We start from the raw sequence: 23,440 nt of genomic DNA on the forward strand, positions 1-23,440 counted from the left end.
TAGTACATGTAAATCGAAATAAATTGAGAAGAAGACATGGTGACTAAAATGAAAATAATGCTAAAAGTAAGGGGACCCTAACGTGAATACTCCTTACATTTTCACATAAAGCTTATCTTTTTTCCTTTTTCAGGTAATTTTTAGTCTAACCCTAAAATTAAACTTTCCCCTCTCAATATTCTCTCAACCTTTTATTCTCCCCCTCACGCCAGCCGTCTGTTATGAATTAGGATGAAGAATTTAGGTTTAAGAAAAGAATTTAAGAGAAAAGATATTCATTCATTCTTCAGAGATAATTCCAAATGGAATCAGGTACAGTTTTATATAATTACAAGTACCAGCTGGCATATACTAGAAATCTAACAAATTAACTAACTATTGCTAACTCATGCACGTTCATAAGCATTTGGGTATCTTAGCAGATTATCCCTGAGGCCCACCATTACCCAGGCCCGTGTTTTGCCTCAGTAGACCCAAGCTCCTTCTCCATTCCAGCCCCAACAGTAATTTTCTCCCCAGCCTTCTCATTTTCTAATCCTTCCTCATTCAAAATCCCTAACTATTCCTCGTTTAAAATCCCTAACTGGGGTAATTTCCTCCCAATTTCCCCTTTTTCCAACCCTAATTCCTCTTCCATCATAACAATACTCCCTCCACCAGATGATCCTTGTCCCCAAGGATCGAAATCTAGAAACTGAGTCTTCAGCGTTGAATAATATTCCCACGTCGCCTCTGCTAGTCCCATATTCGTCCATTGAATCAATAGATGGGTTACTGCCTGGTTTTGGTGTTTAACCATCCATTTATTCAACACACTAGCTGGGTAAACTTTCAATTGGCCATCATTCGTGATCTCTGGAGGATCAATTGAAGGTACTCGCCCTTTCCCAATTTTTTCGTTTGAGTGAACTGACATGAAAAACAAGATGTATTTTCGAATAGTATGGTAACTGTAACTTGTACATCACTGACCCAATTTGTTGTTGTATTTTGTAGTAACCGAAATATATCACAACAAGCTTCAAATTTTTCCTTAAAGCCAAAGAGGTTTTCTGATAGGGTTGAAGTTTCAGGTAAACCTCCTCCCCCACATTAAATTCTCTGTATGTTCGATGTCTATCTGCCAACTACTTCATGCGATTATTGGCTTTACTTAGCTGTTCATTTAACAATATATTTAATTGATCACGTTGTTGCATCATGTCTTGAACTGCTCCCACCGTAGATTCTTCTGTCCAACTTAAGTTAGGAGGTTTGTAACCATAAAGTGTCTCAAATGGGGTCATTCCCAAGGCAGTGTGGTAATTAGTATTATACCACCACTCTACTTCAGGTAGCCACTTTAACCATGAAGATGGTTTAAGCAAACACATACATCTAAGGTATTATTCCAAGCACTGATTAAGCCTTTCTGTTTGTCCATCCGTTTCAGGATGATAGGCAGTACTGAAAAACGTGTTTGTCCCTAGTTACTTTAATAATTCCTGCCAAAAGAGACTTGTAAAAGTCTTATCCCTGTCTGAAATAGCAATTTTAGGAGGTCCATGCAGCTTATAGACTTGCTCTAAATATAACTCAGCAACTTCTACCACTGTATATGGATGTGACAATGGTAAAAAATGATCATACTTGGTGAATTTGTCTATCACCACTAGGATACATGAATGCTTCATAGAATATGGTAAGCCTTCTATGAAATCCATTATAATGACCTCCCAAACATTATTAGGAATATGAATGGGCTGTAATAAGCCTGGTTTAGCAATATGTTCTATTTTAGTCCTTTGACAAACATCACATTGCTGCACATACTCTTGAACCATAGTTTTCAGTCTAGGCCAGAAAAAATAGGACTTAACTCTTTGGTAGGTAGCTTGTATACCTGAGTGGCCTCCTATTGATGAGTCATTGAGAGCTATAATAATCTTCTCTCTGAGGTCTCCCTTACTACCCACATAAGCTTTATTTTTGAAATACAAAACTCCCTTAACCAACTTCCAATCTTCTATACTTTTTGGTTGTAGAACCAACATATGAATCTTTTCTTGTGCCAGTGCATCATCCTGGTAACTCTGTTCAATATCCTGCATCCAAGTAAGAGTTATAACTATTATCCCTATTTGGAAAAACTCACCAGAATCCTCTTGTTGTCTAGAAAGAGCATATGTTACTTTATTGTGTTTGCCCTTTCTGTACTGTATTGTATAATCAAGTCCCAACAGTTTATTTAGTTCTTTCTTCTGAATAGTTGTAGTTAACTTATGCTCAAGAAGATGTTTTAATGGTTCATGATCAGTCTTGATAACAAAAGGTTCATTTTCTAAATAATGTCTCCAATGAGATACTGCCATTAAAATGGTCAAATACTCATTTTCATAGATTGACAAGTCTGCATGTTTTGGCCTAAGAGCCTTGCTTAGATAAGCTATAGGCCTTCCTTCTTGAGAGAGAACTTCTCCAGTACCCTTTGAACTAGCATTTGTCTCCAAACAAAATTTCTCAAAATTTGGTAAAGCCAAAACTGGATATCTGCACATTACTTGTTTCAATTCTTCAAATGCTTCCACAGCTTCTGGGCTCCAATAAAATCCTTCCTTCTTGAGCATATTATTCAAGGGCTTGCTCAACTCTCCATAACCTTTAATGAATTTCCTATAATATCCTGTGAAACCTAAGAAACCCCTCAAAGCTTTTAAATTCTTAGGCAAAGGCCATTGTTGCATAGCCTTGATCTTAGCAGGATCAGTAGCCACTCCCTGTGCTGAAATCAAATGCCCCAAATATTCCACTTGTGATTGCCCAAAGAAACATTTGCTCCTTTTAGCATATAATTTATTTTCTAAAAGAATGTTTAAAACCACCCTTAGATGTTGTTCATGTGCTGCAAAGTTAGGACTGTAAACTAAAATATCATCAAAGAACATAAGGACAAATTTCCTTAAATAAGCACCAAATAAATCATTCATTAATGCTTGAAAAGTAGCTGGAGCATTAGTAAGCCCAAATGGAATTACCTTAAATTCATAGTGTCCTTGGTGAGTTCTAAAGACAGTCTTGTGAATGTCCTCATCCTTGATCCTGATTTGCCAATACCCTGACCTTAGATCAATTTTGGAGAAAAATGCACCTCTATTCAGTTCATCTAGCAAATATTCTACTATAGGAATAATAAACTTATTCTTGATGGTGATAGAGTTAAGTTGTCTGTAGTCTACACAAAACCTCCAAGACCCATCCTTCTTCTTGATTAATAGACAATGAGAAGAAAAAGAGCTTTGACTAACTTGTATGATGGAAGCTGCTAGCATGTCAGTAATCTGCTTTTTTCAACTTCAGCCTTATGAGGATGTGTAAATCTGTATGCTCTGAGATTCACAAGTTGTGACCCTTGTTTTAGGACAATAGCATGGTCATGTTTCCTTTTAGAAGGAATTTCTTTAGGATCTTCAAAGATTTCACTAAATTCTTCCAACAACTTCTCAAGTGGTTGAGGGGTTATGCTGTCAGCAACTTCAGCACTTAACCAAAATATTTCTCCAGTCATTTCAGTATCCTTTAATGCCAACTTCTGAAATTTCTCTCCTGTGATGGATCTGACTAGAGGTAATTTTTTAGTTCCTCTAATAACAACATTCTTGCCATCTTTCATAAAACTGATAGTTTTGTCCTTAAAATCCATTAAAATATGACTAAATTCCTCCATCCAATCCACACCAAGTACCATGTCACTGCCTCCCAAGGATAGAACTCTAAAATCATGTTGGAATTCATATCCCTGCATCTTCCAGCTTACTTTATTACACTTAGCATTGCTGTAAAGCTTCTCTCTATTAGCTACTGTGATTACTAATGGTTGAGTGTTTACTAACTTCATTCCTTCTTTAGCCCACTTAGGAGTTACAAAGCTGTGAGTGCTTCCACTATCTATCAAAATGTTCAAGGGTTTTCCCTTGATAAATCCTTGTATCCTCAAGGTAGTATGGCCCACATTCCCTGTAATAACATTAATGGATATTTCAAGAGTTTCCTTTTCTGTATCCTCCTTTTCCCCAGCTTCTTCTTCAGTTATACCTTTTTCAGCAGACTCTTCCTCTTCTTCCATACAATTTAGTTGTCTGACCTTGCATTGATGTCCAGGGGTAAACTTTTCCCCACATTTAAAGCACAAATTATGTGTTCTCCTATACTCCACTAAACTTTGCGTAATATTACTATTTAGTGGACTGGTTTTAGTCACCAAACCAGTATTCAAGTTCTTTGGCTGAATATTCTGAGATGTGTAAGCAAAACTTCTGGTATGAACTTTGTACCTTTTAGTCTCAATCTCATTTGCCAACTCATAAATTTTGGCTTGTCTATATGCCTCAGATAGAGTTTTAGGCTCCAACACCTTGACCTTGTGCTTAAGTTCTTCTTTGAGACTACTAACAAAACTGGAAACAAAATAATCTTCCCCCAGATACATATTTTGTTGTAGCAAATATGGTTTTAACTCTTCAAAATTGTCTTGATACTCTTCCACACTTCCTTTTTGCATTAACTTATTAAATTCTTCAATAATGTCTGAATAATTTTTATCACCAAACCTATGGCACAAATCAGCCTCAAATTCATACCAAGTAGCTCTATGCTTCTGCATAATGTAACCATCAAACCAGGTCTCATCCCTCCCAGTTAAATACATAGCAGCTATTTCCAGTTTCTGTTCTTCGGGTATTCCAAACAGATTAAAAAAAATTTGACATTTCCTAATCCAACCTCTGGAATTATTTCCATCAAACATTGGTAGCTCCAATTTTGGTCTAGGTAGCACAGAACTTGTATTTCCAAAAGGATTTTTAAAATAGTTTCTAATGTCCACATGTTCATCTCCTTCCCCCTTAATCTCACTAAAACTATCCATAGGATTTTCTTTTTGCAACTTTGGATTAACAGTTTGATGACCAGTAAACCCCACAGGTTTAAAAGCTAATATCCCTGGTTCATTAGGTTGAAAAGTATACTTCTCATGCTCACTAAGAATCGTAATCAAGCATGGTTGTTTACCTCCATTTTTTTTATGTTTTTCAGCTGTTGTTGGTTAACTCTTCACTGACTGAGGTGAATCTTTCTCCTCAACTGCTTGATTGACCAGTTGTAGGATCCTCTGCAAATACCCTCTATTTTTAGTCATTCTCTCTTTCAAGGTTTGTATTCTTCCTTTCAGCTCCTCTTTCTGCCCAGCCCACCAAGATGGTAAGGTCTCTTCCTTAACCTCCACTGCTTGTTCTGGTACCTCTATGGTTCCAGCCTTCTACATTTTTCTTATATTTCCCAGCGTGAAAATAGATTTTGGATCACTCAACTAAGTTATGATACCAATTGTTATGAATTAGGATGAAGAATTTAGGTTTAAGAAAAGAATAGAAAATAATTTAAGAGAAAAGATATTCATTCATTCTTCAGAGATAATTCCAAATGGAATCTGGTACATTTTTATATAATTACAAGTACCAGCTGGCATGTACTAGAAATCTAAAAAATTAACTAACTATTGTTGACTCATGCAGGTTCATAAGCATTTGGGTATCTCAGCAGATTATCTCTGAGGCCCACCATTACCCAGGCCCATGTTTTGCCTCAGCAGACCCAAGCTCCTTCTCTATTCTAGCCCCAACGGTAATTTTCTCCCTAGCCTTCTCATTTTCTAATCCTTCCTCATTCAAAATCCCTAACTCTTCCTCGTTTAAAATCCCTAACCGGGGTAATTTCCTCTCAATTTCCCCTTTTTCCTACCCTAATTCATCTTCCATCATAACACCATCGCTTCAACACCCCAATACCACACCGACTGTCGAGCACTGATGGTCTTCTCCCTATCCAAATAGTGACCATGACACGGATAACTGAAGAGGCCTCCCAAACGAGTCAAACCCCTCTACTTTCATCTTCTCTCTCTCCCTATTTTCGATCGAAAACCCATGGACCCAACCCCTACCCTATATCAATATTTCACTCTCATCGGTCACCCTAATGGTGGCCATCGACCTCATATTCAACCCACAGTCGAAACTAAACTCCCCCTTACTACAAAGTCTCCTAAAATAAGACCCTAAAGAAAAGGTCAAACCCTCTCTTAATCGATCGAGCTGGCCTTTGGTTTCTTTGCTTCCCGACGCCACTACCCCTACTCCGGAAAGGGTTCACCCCAAGGTACGGTTGAGCAACGAAACCGAGAAAACCAAAAAATCGACACAAACCGAGTAAAACGGTTCGGTTCGGTTTGGTATTATACGGTTCGGTTTTCGGTTCGGTTTAAAGTCTTAATTATTTTGATTCGGTTCGGGTTTTCCATATGGAACCCATTTGTTCCATATTGAACCGAATAGGCAATTTTTTTAAAAAAAATTATAGTTTCAAGTGATTTTTTCATTGAAAAACCGAAAAATCGAACCAAATCGAAAAAACTGATTTTTTTTAACCATTCGATTTCGATTTCGGTTTAAATTTTGAAAAACCATTTATTTTGGTTCGGTTAAATTTTTGGTAAAAAAACTGAACCGAACCGAACCGAATACACCCCTACCCCAAAGTAAATGGGCAACTTTATATTCTCTTTTTATTCACTAGAAAATCATATATTCATGCACCAAAAGAAAAAAAAACATGGTTAAAAAAAGGGGGCCAAAATACCTTTCAACTTAGTATTGCTTTGGTTTGATTCAGGTGCTTTTTTTATTCCCGAAAAGTCCCCCTTGCATTTTTTTCGGGTTTTTATATCCCGGTTACATGGATGAAAAAACAAAAAGGAAGAACCTTTTTCATTTTTTTGATTTTTTTTTACAACTGATATTCTGATCTCTATTTGCATGATTGGTGACGAGGCAAACGATCTAGTGTCGTGGCAAGGCGAAGGCATTGGGACCACGGTGACTCTAACGAGGCTCGTACAGGTAGTCCGATCTAGCATGGATCTCATTGAATGCCCCCATATTTCTTGTGATTTGTCTCGGCTCGATTTGACGTCGGCTTGATGATCGACGCAGCTGGAATCCGGGCTTGGCTGCGATAGCTCTGTTGCTTTGGGGTGAAACCCTAATTTGCTTTGATCTAGACCGTTAGATAGAGTTTAGATCTGACGATCCATGATGAGTGGCGGTTGGAGCTAAGGGTAAAACCCTAGTTTGCTTCCATCTGGACCGTTTGATCATTCCCATATCTGGTGATGCGGCTGGTTGGAACATGATGAAACCCTAGATATATTGGGTCCTCATAAGGGCTTCCAATGGGTTTTGCTTGTAATGGGTCATGGTATTATTGGATCTTTATAATTGTAAAGTTGGGTTTACACATATAAATATATTTAATAGTTTTCTTTTATTTAATAATAATAATAATAATAACAATAAGGTTGGGTAAAAATATGGTATTACAATTATATATATAAGAAGTGTTGACTATAAGAAGTGTTGACCTAAAGTTAGATAAATACTAGATGAGATTTCCCCACGACTACACTAGGGATAAATCTAGGGATGGCAACTCAACCCGAATCCGACGGGTTCCGACCCGACCCGACTCAATCGGGTCGGATTTTTTTAAAAAAAATTTGGGTTCGGGTCGGGTTTTTTTTAAATGCACTGTTCGGGTCGGGTTGGGTCGGGTTTAGGGTAAAAAAAATCCGACCCGACCCGACCCGAAAAATATATATAATTTTATCTTATATATTTAGGGATAATTACAATAATATCCCTCCATATATAATTTTTTTCAATTAAGTCACTGTTTTCATTGAATTAAATTTTTTTTTTTATTATTTCGGGTCGGGTCGGGTCGGGTCGGGTTTCTAAGTCATATATTCGGGTCGGGTCGGGTCGAGTGAAACATTAATTTTGTCGGGTCGGGTCGGGTCACGGGTGGAGAACCCTTTCTTCTCGGGTCGGGTCGGGTGGCCCAAAAACCCGACCCGACCCATTGCCATCCCTAGATAAATCTAGTTTCAGAAAATAGTTGTCCATCGGAGTGTATTGGCCTTAACAATTTGCCGAACTTAATGTCCATAGCAAACCAAGCACTTTAGTTTTTAAGAGCAAATTTTGAGCTTTTATAAGTAATAGGCCTTAATGAAACTACGTTTACCTTTGTTTTCTTCGTGGGAAGGAAAATGATTAGGCTAATCACCTAAATACGTTAAAACCCATGTGGGACAGATAATCATTGAGTTTCTACAAAATTCGATTCAGAATAATCGATTGATAATAAAAATCAGTGGTTAAACTAAAAAAAAAGAATTTAAATCATGGTATTATAAATAAAATAAATTTGATTGAGATGATCGGCTCTATAATAGATTTTTATCATATCGAATCTAAATTAATTTATCAATAAATCAGATATGAAAATTATTAAAAAAAAGTTTATATATATATATATATGATCCAAATGAATCAAACCTTGTTTTAAGTCTAGATTAATTTGGTTGCGCTATTCACTATCCTAAATAATAAATCAACGTATGATCCTTGCATGTCATCTTCAACGGCATATACCTAACTTTACAAATTGTTGATTATTACAGACAACCGTAGAATGAGACATTAGATCTCTTGCGTAAGGTTAGGGGTTCAAACACTGGCGTTTGTGAATAGAACAAATTGGGTTGAGAGAGTCACCATTATCTCTGTAATACCCGATCCGAATAATCGAATATTGGTGGTTATAAAAAAACTACACTATTGATTATTATCCCACATGCATAGTCATACCCATTTTTTATAAAATAATAATGAAGTTTTAATTTATTATCTTATTAAATCGATTGATGGAAACTTCTCGGTTCTACACTTGTACTACTTTCAAAATTATACTCCAAATCTTGGACAGGAAGAGCGAATATAAATCATGTTTGGTTTCCAAGAAAATGTAAACGTAAAACATGGAGATTCTCATCGTGTATGGTTCTCTATTAGAAGAAAATAAATAAATAATGCCATAAGAGATGATTTTGAATAAAAAAATTATATTAATAAACATAAAATATAAGTTTAAATATATTTTAACGTTTCTAAAAGTAAATTGAAATTGAAATTAGCTGGTCAATTTTATTTTTTAAATTTTAATAAATTTAATTTTTTTATTAATCTAGTGTAAATACAAAGTAGTAGTTGTTCAAAAATTCTTAATTATTTGAGCTCATAACCCTGCATACATAATGCTCCAATTTAGGACTTCAAAAATTAATAATAATTCCTTAATTACTGAAGTATTTCAATTCGTGAAATTTTAATAAGTTTAATTTAATTTCATAACAACCGTCCATTTTTAAAATCATAAATATTAGATGAAAAATTGAGTGATGGCAACAGTTTAATTAGTCAAAATTTGCCAACTTCTTCTGTCGGTGATTTAAATATGAATATGTTTTATATAGTATAGTTTAAGAAAGCAAAAGATTTGGAGATTGGATCAAAGTTTACGTACCAATTGTTTAACCTAAATATAACCCAACCTACCATGTTTTTATTTTTAATGAATCATAGATCTCAATCGGTAAGATCAAGGTTATATTATAGACTTAGATTTTGTTAAACAGAGTAGGTGTAAAATGATCACAACTTTTATTAATATGACTTTAAATCCAATCTTAACGGTATAAATAAATTTAAATTCATATCGAAAAGTATAATCATTAACCAATTTGATATCGCTTAAGCAGGTATTGAGTTCGACGTTTTGTGTATGCAGAAAATCTTAGCTGGAAGACTCACGTACCAAAGTCAGGTGTGCGACATATGTCGGTACAAATTAGTCAGGGCGAAGTCATGGAACCGAGAAGGCAACAAAAAAAGCATAATCATCAAATTATAGGTATAATACCAAAATTAGTCCCCCAATGTTTATCAAAACAATCATTTTAGCTATTATTCATAACACTTTGCATTATAGGGCGACATTAGGAGCCTTTTTGCCCTAAAATCAACCGTTGAATGTCAAAATGCTCAAAAAATAGGGACCAAAATAACCATTTGGATAAATGTTAAGGGCTAATTTTGCATTATACCTAAATCATATTGTGTTTTCCTTTTTTTATTTTCAATATTCATAACACTTTTTTTCTTTGGTCAATAAAATTATTAAGAAGAACCAACGGGGGTTGGTTCAAGTAGTAAGCAGCTTGATATCGTTTAAGTCATGTCTCAAGTTCGAGTCCTTGTGTATGCATAAAATTCCCGTCGGGAGACTCACCCACCAAAATAAGGTGTGCAATCCGGGTCGATATAGATTAGTCATAGATAAATTTTGATAACCGGAAAGGCAACTAAAAAAATTATTAAGAAGAAAAATTAAAGGCAAAATAAAAAGTGTACTCACTTTCTTTTATTTTCCCATAGCCTTTTCTTGTTAATTTTTTTTATTATTTTCACTAAATCTTTTAATTACAAGCCAAGATTGACAACTAAGGATTATGAATAAAACCAGATCAATAGGAAGTTGTGTTGTCTCTTTCTTTGTTTTCTTTTTCTACCTTCTTTTGAATTTTAAATTATTTATATCTTCTGATAAAAAATAATTCTAAAATTTTGAATTTGATAAAACCTTCTTTTAATTACAATCTCAAATTTTCATAATATTAAGAGAACTAAAAATAAAAAATATGTATATCAAATTTAAAAACCAGTGTGAAAAAAGAAATATTTAGAGATCAAATATTATATCCTAAAAAACCGTAGGCAAGAATTACTGAGATACCCGTCAAAGGAGGAAAACACTGAATTTTTTTAACCATTGAATTTTGATTTCCGTTTCAATTATTCCATTGAACCGTTAAATCGTTAATAGTCAGATCATAATGATATCGTTTTGGTGAGGTGTCTATATTGACAGTCGTTAACCACTCATCGTATCGTTAACATTTTATAACTCAGCTAAATAATTTTTTAAAATTTACAAGTAAATTGACACCAAATTTGTTTATTGAATTTATATCTGATTCAATTTTATGTATAAATTAAGTGACAATAAATTATCATGAAATTTTAAAATTTATTTAATTTAATTTTTAAAATTTACAAGTAAAGTGACTTCCAGTTGTTTCTAGATAATAAGGGAAGTCGAACAATTAGGTAGCTGATATAGTTTGGCAATAGCTCGTGTGAACTGAAAATTCAATCGAATTATTAAAATTTAAAAAGAGGGTTAACTTTTATATTTTAAATTATTAAATTTTAATTTTAATTTCTTAAGAAAGTGAAAATTTGATTAAATTGTTGATAAATGTATAAATTTGAAATATTATTTTCTTAATTTGTTACGTGTAAATAATTTAATATTTGATTGTTATTTTATTTTTTTCATGCAATTTGCTTAAGTGCTGAATTTTAAATTAGTGGTCCAATAACATGTATTTTTATTTTTATATAATATATTAAAATATCAATATCAGTCAAATATATTAATCAAAAGATTCGTTCCAGATCGCTTTTTGGATTTAAAAAAGCGAACACGAGGACTTTTCTTCCTATTTGCAGAAGAAAAACACTAATTTATATTATCGATTAATATATTTTAATTCAAATTTGATATAATTGATTTTTTATTGCACTCCCGTTCGTTTTGATTAAAATTCAAACTTATTCAGGTCGTACATCTAGTTTGGGTAGATGAAACTCGTAATGAGAATTTTTTGTATAGATAAGAACTCGAACTCGATACCTACTTAAATGATATCAGGATGCTTACCACTTCAACTAATCCCGTTGGAGTTGATGATATAATTGATCTTACCAAGCTGCTTAATCCCTTTGTACTCAAGCTTGTGCACCGGCGATTAGATTTTTTAAAATAAAATTAATTTAATCTAAACATATAGTAAAGGAATTAGAAAGTTGTGATCTGTTTGAACCCATTGTCGGTGATTAAATTGATGAAATTCTACTTATAATGCTGAATTTTTGTAATTTGAACTAAATAATTATTTTGGTTTCTATTAATTTCTTAGAGTATGTTAACTCTTAATATTTCATTTTGAGAAAAAAAGTTACATTTAGAAATGTAAATTGTTAGTCAACAAATGGTCAACCAGAAGTGGAACATGCTGATAGAATTTGGGAGCTAACTTAAAACTTTAAAAAAATTAGAAGTTTAAATTAAAATTTTGAAAATTTCAATTTACATTTTTTCAAAATATTGATGACAAATTAATTTTTTTTTTAAATTTGAGAAGTTTAATAAGATTTTTTAAAAATTATGGAAGGGGTTTAATTAAGAACATTCAAAAATTTTAGAGCGTAATCTGAATTTCTAAAAATTATGTGAGGCTAAATTATTATTTTTTTTAAATAATGGTCTAAATTGAATTTTTCAAATTTTTGGCATGCCATGGCTCCAATGTGTCGCCACTTATTTCCCCCAGTGCGATCAACATTCTAAAATTGAGACATTTTTACTATAAAATAAAATAGTAGATACCAAAAATACTTTAGAAATAAAAAAAATTAAAAATTAAAGTGACTATTTATTTAAAGAGTCTTTTTACTTTAAAATTAAAGGTTTGAGAGTAAAATATTTTAAAAATAAAAAAATAATATAATAATATAATCAAACATTAAAAATATTTTTTTACATATGCTTAATTAATTCAGCATATATTAACTATGAGTTGATTTAGACTAATAAAATTCACATATAAGACGATAATTAACTGTAGATGATGAAATTGAAGTATATGATTAAATTAAATGCGTGAAAAACGTCAATGAAGAGGCTGGAGCCCTGCAAAAAAGTCTAAAAGCCGCCAGGTCACTTTGCCAAAATTTAATGCAAAAGTTAGGTGCAAAATTTGATTGGATTGGAAAAGTAAATTTTTTAATTTCGAGTAAACTCGAATTATCAATTTAATTTTTAAGTTTAACTCAAGCTAATTTTTGAAATTTTGAGTTATTCAAAAAAATTTAATTTTGATTAAGTATTTTGATAATTTTATAATTTAGTTTCTGATTTCATTATTTATTCAAATTTTTTTCATTTTAAATCAATTTTTTATTAAATTTGAATCACATACTCCTAAATCATTGTAGAATACATATGTACTTTCAATTTATCTTTCTTATAACAAGTTTTCTATTTTTCAATTTAGTCCCTCAATTTTCATATATTTTTTATTTCTTTAATTCATCATGTATTTTAAGTTCATTTTTCTCCAAATTTGAACACGTGCTCATATACCACTATAAAATATCTATGTTCAATTCTTTTTTTTTACTAAAAATTGACTCTCTTCTTTTATTTAGTCTCTTAACTTTCATTTTACTCTCTCGTCAATATTTTTACCCTCAAAATATTTTCTTTAAAATATAATATTATGAATATATTTTATAAATTTGGATATCTTACATGGTTAGAGAAAGTCGAAAAATTAGAATCAATCTTTATCATATACTATAAATAATTATAAAAATTAATATAGAAACTCGAATAACTCAACTCGAAAAAATTTCAAGTTAAGTTCAAGTTATAAAATGCGACTCGTCAACTTGAATAACTCAAAATTTTTTGAATCAACTCGATCGAGTGCTCACCCCTAGTGCCTATATTCAAAGTTTTCAAAGCAATTAAATCCACGGGGAAATAAAAAAATGTATTATTAATAGCAATAAAATTTTCCGTTTGCATTAAGACAATTATATTCTTCATAATAAAATACGATTAATAGGATAAGGTGCAAAGGGTGGTATTTGATATGAAGCCTCCCAAAGCTCTGGAACAAGGGGTTGGATGGCAATAAAGATTGACATTGAGAAAGTCTATGACCATTTAGAGTAGAACTTCATTGAGGACACATTGATTTATATTAAAATTCCAATTGATCTGATTTGTTTAATCGTGGAGTCTATCATCAGTGTTTCGTCGCTAGTACTTTGAAATGGTGAAATTACGGAGCAGTTTAAATCTACACGTGATATTTGTCAAGGTTATCTGTTATCTCCGTATATCTTTGTTCTGTATATGGAACGACTCTCTCATATTATTAATGATCGTATTGCCTTAGGATTATGACCTGAGATCCATCTGAGTAGATATGGTCTTGGATTGTCTCATCTCTTTTTTACAGATGATCTCGTTCTTTTATGTGAGTTTTCTATTAATCAAAATAGGATTATCAGTGGGGTAATTCAATGGAAATTGAAAAGTTGATACGAAGTTTTCAATGGGGTAATTCATATGAGCGACATGGTTTGGTCTTCAAGTATTCCACAACACATACGAGTTTTTATGTGGCTTGCATTGAGAGGTAAACTCCTCACCAACGTCGAGAGGGTACGGCGTCACATGACACTTGATAATTGATGCAAACTAGGTTTATTATTTTTCTTATTAAATTATGTCATTTTGAATTCGAGTTAAACTTTAATATTTTGATTTTGTTCCTCCATTTTCTATGATTAATTATACTTTGCCCCCCTTATTTTCTATAGTTAATTATACTTTATTCCCTTAAACTGGTATCCTGACTCCGTCCCTGATTACAAATATAAAGATTATCAAATTAATCGGAGTTTATTGAATCATTGATTAAATTAAACGTAATATACGAGGAGTAAACACTCGTTAAAATTAAATTTTATCCAAAATAAAATTTTAAATTTTATTAAACCAAAATTTAAACCGTGGAGTTGAAAGTATTGTCATAAAGTTCAAGGATCGTTTTCAAAAGGAAATGATTTATATCATTACAATTATTTAAATATTTTTTGTTAAGACTTTTTTATATATAACATATTGTTCTTTTGTTTTAAATTTTATATATATTTAAAATATTTTATTTTTATTATTTAATTTTTAAACCTTAAAAATGTTTTTATTAGTTTCTATTTATCTTAAATTACCCATCATAAAATTTAAATAACAATTTTTATTATTATGCTAAAATTAAATAAAATAAATAAATCGACAAATTTCAATATATATTAAATTGCATTTATACACATCCTGAATTAAATTTTCATTTTAATTATTTAAATATATAAATAATAAATATATTATTAATATTTTAAAATAAAAATATTTATTTCAAAAGTAAAATTTTGAATAGATAAAGTATGATAACACTTATATTCATCTTCAATTATATTCTATATATAATTTAAACTGTTATTTATTATCATTATATTACAATTAAATAATTTTTAATAGTTAAAGTCAAATAAGATATTAAATTACACTTTATATATCTTTAATTACTCTTTAAAAACTTTCATATATTTTCATTCTAATTTTAATTTAAACTACTAAAACAGTCAAACTTATATATAAAAAAATTTTCTTATTATATATTTTTCTACTTGAACGAAAGAAAATAATTTTATTATTATATTACAACTAAATATAAACTTCGAATATATAAAATTTAATAAAATATTGAATTATACTTTATATTCATATTAAATTATAATAATCTATATTTAAACTATTCAAGTTTATTGATAAACAACACGAACCAAGCTACCTTTGCTGTTAAAGGGATGATTGTTATCCCTAGAAGTTTCGGGTTCAAGCACATTGTATGCAAAGGTATTTGAGAGTTCAACGTCAAATGATCAAGAGTCTTTCAAACTTATATTACTTTGTAATCACCCTGCAATAAATATTAAATTATATTGTATATTATTTTATATTTTATATAATTTTATTACTTACATTTGAGATTCATAATTCTACTTATAATATTATTTTCAAGATTCCAAAATAAATTCTCTCATTAGGTGTGTAATATATCATATAAGTATATATACATATGAGGTGAATACAATGTAGTATTTGTTTAAATACTTTCAATCATTTAACAATGAACATTCATACCCATGTATATACGGTGCTCGAACCTGAGACCTCAAAAGATAACAATAAATCCCTTAATCATTGATATTACTTGGTTCGTGTGTTATAATTGTACTTTTAATAATGTTTCTTTTTCTAACATTTAAATTTATTTTTTTAGAAATAAAATATATCCTACAATTATATTCAATATTTATACCTGTTTTATAATTTTGGGTAAAGCATACAAATGATCTATCAACTATAGGGCGTTATTTTGTTGAGTCCATCAATTATTAAAAGTTACAAAATGATCCCCAATTATAGAACATTATTTTGTTGAGTCCACTGACTATTAAAAGTTATAAAATGGTCACTTGACTATTCATATGTTCCAAACTCTATTTTTTCGTTAAAAAGTTGACGGACTTCTGAGCTAGACGTTAATATGCTGACTGTGATATAATAAAATCATATTTTAATAATGTCTACTCACACCGTCATCTCTTTAAAGCAATGTCTTACCGACATAATGTTTCAAGCATTGGCTCGACGACATAATGTTAACAGAGAGTCAATTCACAAAAAATAGTTCAAACTATTCTTGGATCATATTTTATCATATTTCAATCAACATGTTAACGTCCAGCTTAGACAACCTCTAATTCTTTAATAGAAAAGAACGAGTTTGAAACATATAAATAGTCGAATGATCATTTTATAAATTTTAATAGTCAGAGACTCAATAAAATAATACGACATATTTAAAGACTATTCTATAATTTTTAATAATCAGTAGATTCAACAAATTAACACCATGTAGGACGATGAACTTTGTGTACTGTAGACGCTCAATTTGTCCGGGGTGTTATTCGTGTTTAATCGGGTTTTATTATTGTTTTTATTGCAATTTCGGTTATTAGCATAAATTTGGTATTATGTAGTTATATATATATATATACGGATAAGTAATTAAATAGTTAAATAATTGAATAATTAAATATATAAAATATGCCCTAAATATTGCCATTTTTGTTACAGGCCGAACCAAATAATTAAAATACAACAGGCTCAAGCCCAAAGTAGCAGCCCATTTGAGGATACCCTAGACCCGTTAGGGTTTCCTGTCACCATCTCCATGCGCAGCTGAGCCTCCACCGTTGGATCTGGCTTCATGATCCAACGACTCTCAATCCTCCCAGAAGCCTCCACCGTTAGATCGGAGGTGATCCAACGGCTCCTAACGCACTCGGAACTCCAAGACAGCACGAACCAACCGGGTGCTACCCACGTGAAGTCTCTCGGGACTGTTCCCCATCGCCTGTGCCCAGGCTGCTCGCGCCCGTGACTTGCTCGCTCCAGAGCCCTGCAAACACACCAAACGAGAACAGAAACAGAAAAGAAGAAAACTGGAAAGAAATCTATAAACTAGAAATATAAAGGAAAGGAAGGGGGTAAGGGAGAGCCCTCGGTCATCGGCAAGGGAGAGGAACAAAAAAAAGGGAAACACCAATCCCTCAGTCATAAGAAAACAACAGAGAATACAACCCAAAAAGAACACAAAAAAAATGAAATACCCAGCAACCAGCAACCATAGAACACAAACCCAAGGCAAGACACTTACCCTTTCGATCCAGTAACTTTCGTCACTAGAAATCCACACCCCGTCTGCGATAAGGTAAAACCTTTTGCTTCCCGTTCATTTGGAGTCGTGCATGTCGGTTTTAGGTCTCGAGCTTTAGGGATTTGGAGGGTTCGGTGTAGATTTGGTCATATGTTGGCCGGGTAGTTGGATGGTGGCTCTCATCGGAGTCTTTTGGGGAAGAAAAAAGGTCGCGATGGCCGTGGTTTTTGTAGGTTTACTAGAGGGTGAAGCCGGTTGGGTTTTCAAGTTTAGTTTGGGTTTAGGTTGCCGGTTTAGGTTGGTACTTGAAGGGGTTCTCGTCGGGGTCGTTTGGAGGTAGCAACCACGGCGGTTGCTACGGCAGATACCAGGGAGGTCTTGGGCTTCGTCGAGGGTTAGGAGAGAGTTTGAGGGAGAGAAGTTGAGAACGGCGGGGGGGGGGGATAAGTTTGCTAAAATGAAACTAAAGGGAAAATGAAAATTAGGTTAAAAATAAACCAAAGGCACCTAATATGTTCAGCTTCCAAAACGACGCCGTTTGAACCCGAGCCTAGGAGAGGTTTAACCACGTCGCGGTCCCTGCAGTTCTCAACTGTTTGTTTTAATCCCCGCTTTGATGTTGTGGAAATCTTAAATTGGGCTCTCAATCTTTATGTTTGCTACATTTTAGTACGAACCATGTTGTTTAAAGTTTTTCACAGTTTTATGTATTTGACTCTTAAATTTCAGGACATTTATTTTAGTCCATCTCGTTTGTTAATTCATATCTTGTGTTATTTATGTTTCTGGCCTGTTGTTTCGAGTTCTTTTATTTTAGCCCTAAATCTTTGTCGTTGTCCACATTTTTGTATCTTTTAGTTGAGTGTTTTTGTATGTTGCCCTTGTAATGAGAATAGTTTCATTTCAGCTCTTAGTATTCAGTACGGTATAATGCTAGCATTTCTACCTTAATTTGTATTTTATTCATAAGTAGGATATTAAAGTTTAATTTAAATATAATTATTTTCTGAAATCTTATAATTTGTTATGCTATGTTTTCGTTGGTTGTGTTTAGGCCATCTTTGTTCATTAAGTATAGCTATGTATAGAGTGTATATATATATATATATATATTTTAAATGTGTATGGGATCTTTATTGAGATATCACATTCCGAGCATGTTGTTAGCGTTCGTATATTTAGGTGTAGCTTTTATGCATGTTTAGCCTCATGTGCATGACCCGATCTAATCACATAATCGGAATTAAGGGTAATGCCCTTTTAATCTAAAATTATCAGAATGACTTTCCTTAACTTACAGGAAAGTTGTTTTGACGATTTTAAATTAAAATGGTATCCCGTCAGTAACGCCTAATTAAATTTGGATATATCATTGTAAAATTTGGGAGCGAAAGAAAAGGAAATATTCGACTATTTAAACTTTTCGAGAAAAGGTCGTTAGAACTGAACTAAAGATCTGGTCTCGATATTTTTAAATAATCGAATATTCTTTATCTTTCTAATGACTTGGTAATTTTAAATTAAATCTATTTTGTTGCTTTGAATGTTGCAAATTGGCATGTTTGTCGTTTAAAGGGATCATTAATCAAATCAAATTTGAACTTGTGAAATTCGTTGCAAAGAAATTAATTAATCGACTAGGTACCGATTTAGGGCGTTGTGGGGGTGCTAATCCTTCCCCACACGTAATCGACTCCCGAACTCAGATTTTGATAACGCAAACCTCTCCTTGTCGTTTTAATTAAAATTAATTTAAAATGACAAAATGTTTTTGGGTGCCCAATCACACCCTAATCAAAGATTGGTGGCGACTCCTCGAACCTTATATTTTTATCGTAAAGGAATTTCTAATTTTTCGAAACGAGAGGTTTTCTAAAATCGCACTATTTTTAATTAAAAATCCAATTGAAAAGATAATAATTAAAAATGACACGGTTTCAAAAATCTCGCCCCCCCCGCTCCGCGTAAAAATCGTTTCGACAGCTTGGCGACTCCGCTGGGGACTTTTTAGAGAGTCAGGCCTATAGTCGATTAATTAATTGTCTTTGCAAACGAAACTTGTAAGTTCATTCAAATTTGATTTTTGATCCCTGATTTGTTTTAAATTGTTGTTTGCATTTTAATTTGCGTTTTAATTAACAAATAAATAGTTGTACTAATGTGTGATCTACATGTTTTCAGTTTTCTGACTTTCACTTTAGTCTATTGTTTCTCTTGGATCGAGGCAAAGGATTATGAGTTTCCCCACTGTTGCTGTAAACCTTTAATATTTAGAGCATTCTAACTGTGCTCTGTCCCGTTAGGTAGGGGTGAAAGCTACGCTTACGTGAGAAAAATTACTTTTCTCCGCATGGGCTTTAGCTAGTAACCTCTGGGATACATGCCTTATGTTTACGAGTGAAACATTGAGTTTCCTCGCATGGACATAGGGAAATGTATCCTCTCGAAATTGAACTTGATCCGTTTTAAGCCTATAATGGGCGAGGATCGAGGGTCTGGCAAGCCCAAGGGGGCACCAGCAAAGGACAATTCGAGGACCCTTTTAGAAATACTGAAACTCTGCCCATCTTATGTTGAATCTCTGTCCGCAGGCACAAAGGGGAAACTCATTCTAACTTTTCCCTCGAATTTATTTTTTTTGGCAAAAAGTATGCGAGCTAGAGATCATGTGGTTAGGTTTATTTTTCAAACATGCATGTGAATTAGATACCATGCGGTTAGGTTTTTTTAGGAGTAACAAAACATGTGGGTAAATATCATGTCGGGTAGGATCTACTAAAGCATGATTCGGTAGACGCCATGTTGGGTAGATACCATGTGAATTAGGTTTAGGATGTATATATTTTCTATCTTCATGTTGTTTGACTATTCATTGTATATACTAACGCAGTTTTGTTTTTGTCTGTGTTTTATGTTTTATTTATTACCGTTGCATTGCATCATCATTCATGAAAAAAGGTGTTGATTCACAAGGTGGTCATAAAAGTAGAAGGCGGTCATAAAATGGACAAGAGCTTTCATAACAAGGAAGTGGATAACGCAGAAGTGAGGTCGTGGTCCGAGGAAACTCAGAGGAAGAAAGGCGACAATTTGACTGAAGATTACATATCAGTACTACCAGAGGTTGCTCCGGTCAGTCTAAAGCAAAACGATTTGCAAGAGTTACGCGAAATTTGGGAAAGTTGGAATTCTGATGTGAAATACTCTTTCTGGCAAAAGTATGGTGACATCGCCCTTCTGTTGTACGTGAAAGTAAACGAACCCCTAATCAAAGCTCTCGTCCAGTTTTGGAATCCCGCATATAGCTGCTTCACTTTCAACAAGGAAGACATGACTCCCACGTTAGAAGAATACACCTCCTTGTTTCATTTCGAGACGATACACTTGGACCGTATCTACTCAAAAGCCTCAAGGACACAATCCTTTAAGGGCAAGCTCGCAAGGATTACTGGGATGGGAGAGAAGTGGGTTGCTGATCGAATCCAAAAGAAGGGAGAGTCCGATTGCTTCCCTTGGTCATGCCTCAAGGAGCTTATCGTCAAGCATAGCGATATCGAGAAGAGCATGGAGATGTTCGCCTTGGGAATTTATGGTTTGATGATTTTCCCGAAAGTTCTTTATCACGTGGAAGCCGCAGTGGTCGATTTATTCGAGCGTTTGGAAAGGAAGGTAAACCCTGTTCCTGCGGTTTTAGCTGAAACATTCAGAGCACTTAGCAGTTGCAGAAGAGCTGAGAGTAGCCGCTTCACCGGGTGTGTCCAGCTGCTTACTGTTTGGATACGCAGTCACTTCTGGAAAATTGACCGAGAGTATAGTCGACGGTTTTCTACGGCCTATTCACCCTTAAAAGATTTCCTCACTAAAGAGTGGCCAGAGCATCTCACCAGGAAAGATTGGGTTTCACTCTTCAGAAATTTACAGGAACATGATATAGTGTGGCGTGTCCCCTGGTTAGCTTTTGTGGATGTGTTGTACAAATGCGGGGATTCCGATTGGGTAACCCTATTAGGGTTATGGGGTGGAGTAGGTTATGCGCCACTGATGGTACTAAGGCAATTTGGGGCACGCCAATTCGTCCCAGCTACATCCGGTCTGAAGGCATCTGAATTTGTGTACTGTGGAGATCATTACAAGAAGACTGCTCGTGCAATGTCAGAGGCGTGGAAGTCAACCTTTAGAACTGATTTCATAGCGGCTGAGGTCATGCTGACACCAGATTACGTGGCATGGAGGGCGGTGCGAAAGAATGATATCCTTCCGTTGGCGGATCGCGACCAAACAATTCCTTTGGAAGTACAGTTTAAATACGTACCGTCTAAGTTGGAGATACTGAAGAGTGAATTCGAAGCAGAAATCGCCAGGAAGGAAGCAGAGTGTGAGGCCCTTAGACAAAAGAATTTTATGTTGGACATCGATAGGGGATTCTATAATACACAGTTTGAGCTTATGCGCAAGAGAAAGGATGAAGTGGAGGCCAATCTCACTAGTTTACAGAGTGATTACCAAAAGATGAGTCGAGCACGGGCAATTACTGGCCTCGGGAGAACTTCAGAGCAGTGGCGGTTAGAGCTCCGGGCTGAGAGAGATCGTCGAGTTAGAGACGTCAGAGCCGAGAGAGAGCACCGAGTCAGAGAATTAGAGACAGAGAAGAAGAAAAGAAATCAAGAACTTGAGTCCGAGAGAAGGTCCTGGGTTAGGGCACTGAAGAGCGAAAGGACAGAGGCTAAAGAGTTAAGACAAAGGTACACCTTGAGCAAGAAGCGAGAAGAAGAATTGCATGCTAATATTGAAGAACTCAGAATGAAGGCAAATAACATGCAACTTGAACTTGAGGTTAGAAAGCAAAGAATCGACGAGCTCGAAACTGAGAAGAGGCAAAGCAAAGAAGAGCTAAAATTAGAAAGGCAACATCGGGAGAATGTGCTCCAAGGCAAACAGGATGAAGTATTCCTCTGGATACAGAGGTGCGGAGCAAAGAACGAACGGATAGAGCTACTCAATCAAGAGATGCACGAAATGGAATCAAGGCATGAGGAAGAGCTAGCTCGAGCCAAGGCAAAGAATGAAGAGTACAGTGCCTACGTTATGCAGCTTGAAAGTTCCTTATCTGCAGAAAACAGTCAGCGTTGCCAAGTGGATCAAAGGGTTAGCCTCGAGGAGAACGCTGCTTTGCAAAAGAAGATTCATGATTTAGAGGCTGCCTTACGAAGCTGCCAGACACAAATCGCTGGTCTCGAGCGCACCGTCCAAGGCACCAGACTGCAATGGCAAAACTCAAACGATCACTTTAGAGACTGGAAGACAAACGTGAATCACGTGATCCGAGAGACCATGAATCAGTTAAGTGGCGTTGCGAGGCAGTTGGGAGAGATGGACCTCCAAGCAAAAGTCATCCAGAGCTATACCAATCCAGCATCAGGTGTAGGAGAGAGGGTCGATTGGCTTGTCAGTCAGATAGTAGAGCTGAACATGAGAGCTAGGCCATTTCTGTAATGGACTTTTCTTGTAAAGATGATGCTTTTGTCCTAAATGAAAGTTGTTCTAAGACTGATCGCGTCTTATGAATCAATGCCTTTCTGCATGCATTTGCATTTTATGTGTAATTTAAGTTTTGTGTTGCATTTTTTATCACACTTTACATAATTTGCATTCATCCTCAAAGCATTAAAATTAACAATAAGGGATACATTACAGAATACTGGGAAATTTCAAGCATCACTATAACACAAGGAAAGCCATGGATGATAAGATTGCTCAAATAGAAAGAACTCAATTGCAGTTGCAAGATGATCTGAGAAAAATGCAAGAAGATATGCTTAAGGCTCAAGAGGATATGTTGTCTAAGTTGGCAAATATGCTGGGAGGGAGAAATCCAGAGCACGGAAAGGCCCATGAGCAAACAAGTGAAGAACCACTTTACCCCCCAGGGTTTACCCCGGTACAGTCTCCGAATATCCAAGGAACATCTGTCCATACCAAAGTACACATAAATCCTGACGGCATGGCAGTGAATCCGCAACC

The 23,440-nt window shown here is 34.2% G+C and overlaps 1 protein-coding gene across 1 annotated transcript; it reads right to left on the minus strand.

Moving 5' to 3' along the window:
* Nucleotides 1-559: 559 nt before the first annotated feature.
* On the minus strand, nt 560-23,422 carry LOC120207396. The gene is made up of 7 exons (XM_039206860.1): nt 23,418-23,422; nt 16,900-17,161; nt 5,097-5,293; nt 3,722-5,015; nt 3,401-3,667; nt 1,883-3,317; nt 560-909 (listed from the first exon to the last, which is right to left on the minus strand). The coding sequence occupies exons 1-7, from the start codon at nt 23,420-23,422 to the stop codon at nt 560-562; spliced, it is 3,810 nt and encodes a 1,269-aa protein (XP_039062791.1).
* Nucleotides 23,423-23,440: the final 18 nt, after the last annotated feature.

This window comes from Hibiscus syriacus, unplaced genomic scaffold (assembly GCF_006381635.1).
Source record: "Hibiscus syriacus cultivar Baekdansim isolate YM2019G1 unplaced genomic scaffold, ASM638163v2 tig00000477_pilon, whole genome shotgun sequence".
Lineage (NCBI taxonomy): Eukaryota > Viridiplantae > Streptophyta > Magnoliopsida > Malvales > Malvaceae > Hibiscus > Hibiscus syriacus.

Bases quoted from the DNA above. Each gene is read 5' to 3' on its own strand.
- LOC120207396 (XM_039206860.1), bottom strand. The intron at 5,016-5,096 runs GTCAGTGAAGAG...TACGATTCTTAG, and splicing joins GAGGAGAAAGATTCACCTCA to TGAGCATGAGAAGTATACTT. The intron at 910-1,882 runs GTATACAAGCTA...TTTTCATGTCAG, and splicing joins ATCAATAGGAGGCCACTCAG to TTCACTCAAACGAAAAAATT.